Here is an 11773-nt window from a genome sequence, read left to right as displayed (position 1 = left end):
AAAAAAAAAAAAACGTTGTATAACATAAATTCAACTTTACGCAAAGCACGGGTGTACGTAGTAAGAATACAAAATCATCGTTTATAAGGGCAAAACGAAATATTGCGTTTACAATACACTGCTTACAATATATCGCTATTTTCAAAAAATAAAAAAATTTATCTTTGTGTATGTGTTTCTCTAATTTAAATAAACTTTAATTTTTAGTTTGCCAATAATGTTACATATACAATTCTACCTTTTGCTAATAAATTAGCCAATCATCAATCGCTCTTTTTTTATTGTTAGTAAAAGTATCGAGAGAATCTTTTATCGCGACTTTCTTGCAAAATTTAGTTCAAAAAATTCTATCTAATAAATGCAATTTTATTGTACATTTAAATAAATATTTCCCTTACAAATTTTATGTGCGAAAAATCTTTCACTTACTTAATCGCTTATATCTCGAAAATTATTTTGATAACTTCATTTTTATTAGTAAATTATTCATCTCTAATTGAAAAGATTATTTAATTACATATAACAGAGGTCATTTTTTTGTACAAACGTTTCTTTTCTCCAAAAGATATTCTCGTTTCTTATAAAAGTACAACGATTAACGGCGGCGATACTGCGCAAACAATTCGCGCCCTACGCCATTGACATCGTCAACACATCGCTCGCCCTCGTGCCACGCGCGCGTGTCACGCATGCACGACCACAACGAGCGACCTGCAGGAATCGAGAACCGACATCAGCACTCTCGAGGGGTAGCTGTGCAACCCCTCGCACAGACAGACCATCACCATCACTATCAGCAGCAGCAGCAGCAGCAGCAGCAGCAGCAGCAGCAGCAGCAGCAGCAGCAGCAGCAGCAGCAGCAGCAACAGCAGCAGCAGCAGCAGCAGCAGCAGCAGCAGTAGCAGCAACAGCAGCGCCACCCTTCAATTCCATCCGTAGGGGAGCCGCAACGGAGGGACGCCGGGGGTGCTGCTGACTGGTCGAGTTCGCAGCGGAGCGACAAGAACAACCCCGTATGCGCGACGGAGATGGTGATTGTCGCAGAGAAGGGGTAAGGGATCGGGAGGACGGTAACGCGGAGCGGCAGCGCCACCGACTTAAACAGTCGCACCCCGTCGTCGCCGTCGTATTCGAGGCCACCCCCTGTCACTGGCGAGAGCCGCGACAGGGAGCGACCGAAAGAGTAACGGACGGGCGGGCGGACGGACGGACGGACGGACGGACGGACAAACGGACGAACGGTCTTGAGTCAGTCAGTCAGTCAGTCAGTCAGTCAGTCGGTCCTCTCGGTTAAAGTCTCGGGGCGCAGAGGAAAGCCACCCCTAGACTCACGCACACGCACACAACACATACACACACACAGTCACGCGAACGTATACATACACAGGCGCGCGCGCGCGCGCGTGCATACACACATACACATTTACTCGTATACAGACCGCAAATCGCGAAAGGAACGGTCCAGGTAGGAGTATCTTGACGATCATCCCCTCGAGCGGACGAAGAAAATCAAATTCAAGCATAGCTCGCAAGAAACGCAGGCTGCGCGTCGGTGGCTGGCATGGTGGCGGTGGTGGTGCATCCGTTTAAGGAGCCGCCCTCGCCGCGCCGATGACGAGGCTGCAGGTCCCACACCAGCGCGTACCAAGTAGGACGAAGGCGAAGCCGGCCAGCGAACGGCCACCTAGTCGAGGTGATTCCGACGTCCACCGGTTTGAAGACGGGCCGCAGACACAGACGACCGGGCCGGGCGACGGACGGGCGCGACGTAGACGTCGGCGTCGCGGTAACGTCGGCCACCACGGCGACGTCCGCGGAAGAGGCGGGGCAGCCAGCAGACGCGACGGCGACGGAGAACGCGCCCTAGCCGCGGTTATCGTCGATCGCGACGACATCGGTGGTGCTGCGGTTGGTGCTGCGGTTGTTGGTGTTGAACGTGTCGGTGTCGGTGGTGTCTCGCGTAGGTGTTCCGTTTCATCGGGCTTGTCCGAGTCGTCGTCCCTGGTGACCGGACGACGACGGCCATTGCCATTGCCGGTTCCTCGTGCCATCGTCGGTCGACGCGATCCGCGTCACCATTATGCCACGCTGTCTCATGGCGAAAAAGTGGAAGTGGAATCAGTGGCAGGCCCGCGTGGACGATCAGGCGAACGAGCAGAAGGAAGCGACGCCATCCGGGGCCGCGAGCCAGCAGGAGCAGCAGGCGCAACATCATCTGCTGCACCAGACCGCGGACGCTATGGAGAAGCGGTCGCACAGGCATGAGCCGATCGAGGACGAGGAAATCGACGTGGTCGGGGACGTCGATAACCATCAGGTTGACCATCAGCAGACCTGTTGGGGGCCGCACAGTCCCACGGCGGGAACTACGGCCCCCAGTCCGCCGCCCCTCAACGCTTCCGGCGCTCTATACTATCACGGTGAGTAGGTTGGTTCTCCTCTGAGGGTTTCCTCACTGCGGCAGCATGACGCGGTCGCGCCAAATGCTCCCTTTTACATGATGTAACGCGAGTGTAGATTAGACGCGCCACGCCCAAGACCCACGGACTTTTCTTGTTTGATTCGCGCGAGGAAAGAGCTTTCTCAGCTATTATTCTTTCCTTTCCCTTTTTTCTTTCTCTCTTTTTTGTTGTAAAGGCTTCTCGCCAGCTTCGGCATCCGGTGCAGTCTGGCCATGCGTCAAGCACGCAGGGTGACACACCCGCCTATTACGGACGTTGGCGTGCGCTATAGACAGATAATGCGGTAGTTGCTTAAACGCGCCGTACCATTATACGATCGTCGAAAATGCGGAGAGATAAGTTTGTCAACGACCACGACGGCACAACGAGCGTTTCCACGTTTTCCCGTGGAAAACCGTTCGCGAAATCGTCCATATGTTCGCATATGTATATATATATATGTATATATGTATGTACGTACATGGCGACACACCCGTCTGTAGATCGTCGATCACGTCGACGATCACGTTTGGCACCCTTACGTTGAGTCATGATCCCGATACGTCATTGTAAGCTATTGTAGTCAAGGGCTATTTCGTCCATCGCATTTATCGAGCTCTCGATCAGACACGGAGGAAACTGACCGCTGTTTTGACATCGTTGTTTGTTGTGTAACCGCAGTTATTCAGAACAGTTATCTGGTCAAATCGCTTTTATGACGTAGATGAGTACGCCTACGATATCGAATTATGTCAAGTGAACTGTTTGTTGAGTATTCACGCGCGGTGAAACCTGTTTTATTATTATAAAATATTTACTTTGTATATAATAACTTTGTACAAATTTTACACGAATTACATATTACGTAAGCAAAAAGAAATTCTGAATTTTAATTTGTTACCAATTTTTTAAAAGTTGTTTTCACCACAACGAAAATTTTTTAAAACAATAGTAGTAAAAAATGGAAAAGTTTGAATTTATATTTGCCAATTTAAATTTTTCATTTGAGACCTGTATTACATCCATATTAATGCATTATCACACTTTTGTGTGTAAGCTCGTGGAAGAGACTTTAAAGAATAAATAAAATTTTTTTCTATTAATTGAAAAATGTCATCATTTTTTAACAGTAAATATTATTAGATAGAATTATTAAACATATTTAGATATTTGTTATATATTTATCAAATGCGAGGCTCTTGCACGAAACTACTCTATAAAAATTGAGCGTATTGAAATTTTGCGTGCATGTGAATAAATCGCCGATGCTTTAATCGTTCATAGGTATTCTTGAAAGCCAAAAGTATACAAAGTAACAACTTCCTTTTATCTCATTTATGCTACTTATAGACAATAGATTGCGCACGTGTTCACGCAATGATGCAAATGACGTTATGTAACAAGTGTTCTCTTTACCGCTACGCCACGATTTAACTACAATCGTTCTGCCAATTAACTTTTGCAAATTAAAATTTAAGATTTCACTATATCGTAATATTCTTCCAGACAAATAATATATTATAATCTGTTATTTCAATAAATATCTAAAGATGATTGTTTTTATAATTAACATTATATAATTTTATAATTGACTATAAAGCTTTCTAATCTGTAAAGAATATTTTATGTAACAAAGATCTCTCTCTCTCTCTCTCTCTCTCTCTCTCTCTCTCTCTCTCTCTAGATTCACGCAACAGAAAGTTCTGTGCATGATTCATTGTGTGAATTCTTATTTAGATTTACGTTTATCATACGTATATTAAACAAACACACTATACAACAGAATTACAAGAAGGAAAAGCAAGTCGTACGAAAGTTTATCTATCATCACGGAGATTAAATTTTCAACAGGATTACAGTCACGTAAGAAAAATATAAGAATATACGTTCTCTAACAGGTTTCTTTGTCCTTCACTTTCTTGTTGTACGATTAACGATTGGTTTTTACTCACTTGATAAGGTAATATATGTATATATATATATATATATATATATATATTATAAGATAAGGTCCCGCCATTTCTCTCATCATTCATGAGATAAAATATTTGAGGACAGTTAATGATATTTCTTACAGTGAAAAATATCTCGGAAGAAAAATTACTACATTAATTCTTAAATAACTCTCATATTGTGAAAAATGTAATATAATAAAAAAAAATCTTAGCTCATCTTAATTTCATCGATAAAATTTTATTATAGCTAATATTTTAATTTTAATTTTTATGTTTTATGTTCATTTAGATATCAAAATATGATACATATTTATGATCAATATTTTATTTTGCTATTTACTATCGCAAATAATTTGACGACGCAAAAATAAAAATTTTTATTTCATTATAAATGATTTGATAGATCAAGTATAATTTATACTTGCTATTTGTTTTGCACTCACAGGGTCGATAAAGATCAGAGGCGATAAATCTACAGGAATGTACGGAATGTTCATTCAAGGTATATAAATATGCTTTATGGGCTATATCTGTGATCTGTGATAGATGACGTAGATATAGAGAATCCACCTAGAATTCATAGATAATTCATGTCACTTTACACCGCTCTATATGATGATTTTATTATTTCCTAAGTATAAGAGGTTAAATCAGATAAAGACAGTAATTACATCACATCAATCGATAAAACTGTGATTTAACCGGATACTTTGAATAAAACTCTTTTCGTTATAATAAAAGCAAATTTCTCTTACTTTTATTACCAATATAACATCACGAAAATAGTAAACCTTTATCTGTATAGTTCTTCGTATGTGAACTTCTCATTAATCGAGAGAAACCATAAACAGATTAAAACAGGTATCATTTAAATCAAATTATATCACATCGATAAGTAAATACTACGATACGATAATAAAGTATAAGAATGAAACCTTACAAGTCACGTTTCCTTTCCTCTCTTCGTTATGTCGTTTATAGAGGCTATCTCTTTTATATCCACTTATGCATTTTGCGATAAATTGCGTGCGGTCAATGACTGCCACACAGCGACAAAATATGTAAATTAATTAATAAATAACAACAATATAATCCATTAAGTTCTACGATCTTTTTAAAATCGCATCCGCGTTTCCGCTATTCTACAATTCTCGATAGAGAAGGGACAAAACGAAGGAAGAGAGAAAAACTTGACGTTAACATTAATCGCAACGGAGATTTTTATCGGTCTTTAAAAGAGCCTAGAATCAACGGACTCGTGGGAGCGCGTGGGAGCGTTCATTCGCTGTTATTGATTCCCCCCTCCGCCCTATACGACCCTCTTGCAACCCCTCCACCCTTCTCGCTCCGCAATTGCTGCGCTCCTTTTGCCGTTGATGAAATGCACTTGCAGACATGGCCATTCTCCTTTACCTCTGTGTTGACTTCCCTTTATTTCAGCCAATAATAGATACGCGCCAGCTGATCGATCGCACGCGAGCAGCACACTTTTCTGATTTATTCGCTTTCCAGTTTCCCGCCATCCCCTAGGACCCCCTCGTCTATTTAGGGGAAAAGTAGCGTCGGTTGGAATAGGACATTCGGTAAGAAACACATTTGACGCACGTGACGGTACATTCTATCGAAAACTTAAGCAATTCATCCTTGGAAAAAGTCAGGACACGAATCAGTTTTTCAAACCTGACTGATTTAAAACGAAAATATTTTTGTCAATTACGTTCTAGCTATAATAATCTTGCTTCTCGGCGAATTTTTAACAGATTTGAATTTAAAGAGAAAAGAAGCATAGTTACTAAGATATAGTATTTGCCTGATATTACATCTACAAATGCGAAAAGATATGACGCCGAATTAAATTTTAATAAAAAAAATTTGTAGTAGTTTTCAACAAAAAAATATTGTTTCGTTTATCATAAATATAATCGAACATTATATTAATAAAATTAAGTAATTGATGTAAAAATAATAATGGATTATTGCTAAAAAGACCATAGAAATTTCTTTTCAATAATAAAAAAAAAAAAAATTTCACAAGTCTTGATTATTAAATATTTGGTTTGGTAAAAACCTGTTGTTAATTACTAATTCCATTTTTATCCTCATAATACAGTGGTATAGTCGGAGACATGAACAAATAGAATATATATTACCCTTAGCTACTAATATATATTTTCAAAAGCAATACTCTCTTCTGGAAAAAAAAAAAAAAAAAAAAAAAAAAAAAGTATCCTTTTCGCAATAACGAATGATTCGAATTGTCGAGACGTTTAAATTAGAGATAGAAACGCTCGTTAATTACTCCCTACATATAATATAGTGTGTTCGCTGCTTACGGCATAGACTTTCGTGTTACGTAACCAGCTGAACGGTACGCGTATCGATTTCAACGGCGAAAGTCGTCCGTTGCGTGCCTTGTCTACATTGTCGGGAGCAATAAAAGAAACACAAACGAGGTTTAGACGGCATCGATAACTAGTAACGAGGTAACATTCGAATTGCGAGTAGCAACGATTTTAAGCCACGCGACAGATGCGAGTCGATTCAAAATTGTTTTCGAGATCTGCGAATCTCAAATATATACGAGTCTCGTATCGCTATTCTAAATTTATGCAGATAATAGCCAGAATAATTTTGTATTTTTATGTTATATCATTTACCTATTTTTATTTTGTAACGTTGTTATTAAAAGTTAATAGTAAAAGTTAATAGTAAAAACGGACTGCGATTCGGTATCTTAATATGCGCGCACACAAGTTTTTATTATGTCAAAATTATTTATTAATATTTCTAGCGAGTTTCATCCAATCGTATCATAATATCAAATTATTAAAATTTCGATCAATCCATAATATAACATGATAATTTGTACTATTCAACTGAAATTATCCAGAAATATTTATCTAAAATAAAATCGTGTGTACGAGGAACTATTGAAATATTATTCAATTTCTTATAATATTGTCACTTAAATAAATCTACTAAATAAATCTTCGCGCAAAAAAAACTTTAGACATCCAGAGTACAATAGTTTGGCAAGCTGGTATTTTAATTGAAATAGAATTTAATAATATATGTTTTTCTCTCTTTTTCACGTATATAACGAGCGCTGGAAATGAGAGCGCTCGGAAAAATACGCTGTTATATACACGAGGTGCTGTTTGCGCACACATTTCGCATGAATCTTTCGCGGTCCTTCCCAGCAACAGCAGCGGCGCGAGTTTTGCTCTTCGTCCCCTTTTCCCTTCTCCGGAACCGCCCCTGTGCAACAGCGGCGCGCAACAGATACAACATCGCGTTATTATACACCCCCGCGTTCACGTGCCGCGCCGCTACCAAACACTACCACCCGCTGCACACAACCGACTTTTTTTCCTCCATCCCCCTTTATACCCGTTAATGATCGTATACCGTGGAAACAGCTGGCGCACAGGAAATGAAACGCCACGCAACTCGTGAGTGATTCACGAATTCAAATATTCATACCGCCCAGAGACGAATGAGATGTTATACCGTGCGTGCACACGCCTCGCCTTCGCTACCCTTCCGTCGTTGTATTACGAAAGGGTGTTCTTCATTTGAGAAGAAACTCTCGAGTAATTATTATAAATTAAATAGCAGTCGTTATATCAGTTTCCATTAGGACATTTCGATACATCTTTTAATATTTAATATCACACGCTTGACCGGTGTATATCTCATGAAGGCGATCTATATAACTGAGAACGAATAGAACTTTAAATATTTCACCAATAAATTGCGTAATAACAGATACATATGTAGTAGACGAAACAATAAATAAAAATATGTTCCCCAAGATTATATCGATGATTTAGTAAACTTAGTAAAACCAGATACAGAGTAGCACAATAACAGAAATTACCTAATTTATTTATTGCGAGAGACATAAAATAAAATGACCAAACATAAACAGAATCCTTTTACGATTCCGACTGTATCTCGTACGACGTACGAGCAGTAGAGTAACAACTTTCGCCTTTAAACAAATGGAACATAAGACCCCTCAAGAGCACGACCTAATCAAATAAAGCTACAACCGCCTATCTCTGTGAATTAATCTACTCGTTACTCATTTCTAGGCTACACGCACGAGGCATGGATCAACCACGAGGAGCCACCCAAGTACGCGACGCTGCGCTCAGCGGCGGAATTGGCGCGTCCGGTAGCTCCGTCACCGCCACCCCCGGCTGCGCAGCAGGAACTACCGGTTCCGGTATTGACCGGGCCGAGCTTGCATCAAGCACCGTCGCATCAAACCACGACAAATCCATCGTCATCGTCATCGTCGTCCGTCGCGCCGCTATGTCTGCCGCCGCGCAAGAGCCTCTCGATGTCCTTCACCAGCACCGGCACGGCGTTATCCTTACCGCCCAAGAAGAAGGACATCTATCGTCCTTACAGCCTGCAACCGATCTCGGAGATACGCACGTCCGCCGAGGAAGACCTGTCGGCCGCGCAGGCCATCCTGGATCTCAGCGCGTCGCCCGCCGCGCCCACGCACTCCGTTTTTATTCACACCCTGTCACCTCCGCCTCCACCACCGCCACCACCGCCGCCGCCGCTGCCGCCGCCGCCCGCGGCCGCAAACGTCGTCGCGCCAAACGCGACCGCGACTGTGCAACAGCAACAGCAGCAACAGCAACAGCAGCAGCAGCAGCAGCAGCAGCAACAACAGCAACAACAGCAACAGCTGCAACCGGCATCGACAGGGGGCACGCAACAATCTATACCGGTCTCTGTGCTGGTACCGGTGCCAAGTTCGCAGACCAACCAGCTGCGCCAACAGGAGCAGACACCACCGCAGCCGCAGTCGCCAGCAACCGCGGAGGCTACTGGCGGAACCTGCAACGTCGGCAGGGATAGGTGAGTCTATAACGTTTAGATCTCCATCCGAGTTCTTTACGTTAAAGTTTTCGAATTTGAATTGTCACGCAATATCTGTCCAACAGCACCATCAGCGGCAGCAAGACTGTCGCCTACACCTACGAGGCCTTCTTCGTGTCCGATGGCCGGTCGAAACGTCGCGGCGGCGGTGCCAGCAGCGGCGGTAGCAACGGCGCCGCCGTGCCCGACAAGGAGGCGGCCCAGCCGGACAGGCCCAAGTTCACGTGCACCGAGTGCGGCAAGCAGTACGCCACGTCGTCGAACCTGTCGCGGCACAAGCAGACGCATCGCAGCCTCGACTCGCAGTCGGCCAAGAAGTGCATCCACTGCGGTAAGGCTTATGTCAGCATGCCCGCCCTGGCGATGCACGTGCTCACGCACAAGCTCGCCCACAGCTGCGGCGTATGCGGCAAGATGTTCTCGCGGCCCTGGCTGCTGCAGGGTCATCTGCGCAGCCACACCGGCGAGAAGCCGTACGGATGCGCCCACTGCGGCAAGGCGTTCGCCGACCGCTCGAATCTGCGGGCGCACATGCAGACCCACTCGGCTGACAAAAACTACGAGTGCTCGAGGTGCCACAAGACCTTTGCCCTCAAGTCCTATCTAAACAAGCATCTGGAGTCGGCGTGCCTGCGCGACGAGGAGATGCAGCAACAGCAGCATGCCGGTAACAGTGCCACGCAGCATCAGCAGAACACCAATCGAGGCTTGTAGCAGCGCTTCGAGAAGGGGAACAACGACGCCACGAGGATCGAGGAATCGAGAAAAAGCTAGCGGTGCCCCGTGATCGCCGCTTGATCGCGAAGAGGCACGAGGATACGAAGAGCAAGGGAGGAGATATAAGGTTTGCCGTAGATTTTAAGTAGAAAAGTGCCAGTAGAGACAGAAATGAGAATTAGAAAGAGAGAGAGAGAGAGAGAGAGAGAGAGAGAGAGAGAGAGAGAGAGAGAGAGAAAGCAAGAAAAAGGAAGGATGACGTGAGCAGAGAGTTAGATTGGAACGAAAGGGAGCAAGAGAGAGGGAGAGCGTGAGTTTATTAATAATGTCTAACATTAATAAAAACGTCCAGTAATGTTAAGTCGTAAAGAAAAAAAAAACACGTCGAACGATGACGTCCACACTGCAGAGTCTAGTCACTCTAGTCGATTATATACCTATTACATTATGATATTATATTATTATATATATATATTATAGTATATATCTATATCTATATCTATATATCTATATATATATATATACATATATATATACATATATATATACATATATATATACATATATATATACATATATATATACATATATATATACATATACATATACATATATATATACATATATATATACATATATATATACATATACATATACATATATATATACATATATATATATTTACTAGCGCGTACGATAGTCCGCGAACTCGTTACGAAGACATTATTTATTAATACTTAGCTGCCTAAATTTAAAAAAAAAAAAGAAAAACGAAGAATAAGCCGAAACAGATTTACAGGATCCGTAAATTTGCGATTCGCGCGCCCATCGAATCTGGATCGCGACGTATTCTCGATCTTTCTCATGCGCTTCGCGATCAATGATCGAGGCTGCCGGATCGCCGTAACACTGTGACGCGCAGGTGCGATCGACGACTTTCTCGTAGCAGTAATTCGCTGATTCTCATTTCACAAGAAGAAAGAGAGAGAGAGAGAGAAATAGAGCCTTCTCAAAATAATATCGCGTATATTTCCAGCGGTACAAAAATCACACATTAAAAATTAACCCGTCTCCGCTGCTGTCAATATCTTCAAGCAAGTGCAATTTTAAACAGCTGTTATTTGGAGTCTACGAACATTTCCACGAGAGTATTAACTATACTATTTAAATAATTATAATGTAATTAATATGACGCGATATTAAAATTATGGTTGTTTGAAGTTACTCGAAGCTATTATAGAAGTAGAGAAAGGATTAATCGGGTCGTTCAGTGGATGCGCTCCTTTAAAAATTTCCTCAAGTTTAATCCGTTGGGATAGAACGACGAAAGCTACGGCTAATCGATAAGCACGATAACCGCACAGCGATTGCACCCGGTCGGAGTTACGACACGTCGCCTTCAACTGACGCGTGAAGATAAAGGCCGGACACAAAGCGTCTTTGGAGATTCTGAGGGTACGCATTAAACTGAAAACTTTATGCTTCGTAAAATCCTCTTTTTCTATTTTCTTTTTATATGGAGTTAAAGTCGCGTCGACACCTGCGTATCTCGTACGATTATGCGATTTATCGACGCGCTCGTTTCAGCTACGAAGCGAAGAGCGACTATCACGAGATATCGTCAAATCGGCGACGGAAAATCATGCGTGGCTGAAGCGGGATTACAATAGCGGAAAATACGCGATGTATCTTGCGATCGATTGATGCGAGTGGACGCGAATACGCGTAGATACGACATCGCATTATAAAACGGATCCT

At 42.5% G+C, this 11773-nt stretch overlaps 1 protein-coding gene and 1 long non-coding RNA gene across 4 annotated transcripts in view; one reads left to right on the top strand and one right to left on the bottom strand.

Moving 5' to 3' along the window:
* Positions 1–1006: 1006 nt before the first annotated feature.
* Positions 1007–10514, top strand: Scrt (scratch). Of its 3 annotated transcripts, XM_070301052.1 has the most exons (5): positions 1007–2420; positions 4842–4898; positions 8494–9277; positions 9364–9629; positions 9694–10000. In XM_070301052.1, the coding sequence occupies exons 1-5, from the start codon at positions 2081–2083 to the stop codon at positions 9903–9905; spliced, it is 1659 nt and encodes a 552-aa protein (XP_070157153.1). In that variant the 5' UTR covers positions 1007–2080; the 3' UTR covers positions 9906–10000. The 3 variants fall into 3 exon arrangements, with proteins under 3 accessions (XP_070157153.1, XP_070157151.1, XP_070157152.1); XM_070301050.1 differs by having other exon boundaries at positions 9364–10514; XM_070301051.1 differs by lacking the exon at positions 4842–4898 and having other exon boundaries at positions 9364–10514.
* Positions 2913–11773, bottom strand: part of LOC138936021 (uncharacterized) — a 48271-nt gene continuing 39410 nt past the window's right edge. The window contains exon 3 of the long non-coding RNA XR_011447323.1: positions 2913–3175. This is a non-coding gene — a long non-coding RNA (uncharacterized lncRNA). The remainder of the gene's footprint in view (positions 3176–11773) is intronic.

The sequence above is a fragment of the Polyergus mexicanus genome, unplaced genomic scaffold (genome assembly GCF_030449975.1).
Source record: "Polyergus mexicanus isolate NDT 795.1 unplaced genomic scaffold, iyPolMexi1.0 SCAF_9, whole genome shotgun sequence".
Classification (NCBI taxonomy): Eukaryota; Metazoa; Arthropoda; class Insecta; order Hymenoptera; family Formicidae; genus Polyergus; species Polyergus mexicanus.
This window is presented reverse-complemented; position numbering and strand designations above follow the sequence as displayed.

Coding starts and splice junctions, on each gene's coding strand:
- Scrt (XM_070301050.1), top strand. CDS start 2,081: ATGCCACGCTGTCTCATGGCGAAAAAGTGGAAGTGGAATCAGTGGCAG. Junction 2,421..4,841: donor CGGCGCTCTATACTATCACG/GTGAGTAGGTTG, acceptor TTGCACTCACAG/GGTCGATAAAGATCAGAGGC. Junction 4,899..8,493: donor GTACGGAATGTTCATTCAAG/GTATATAAATAT, acceptor ACTCATTTCTAG/GCTACACGCACGAGGCATGG.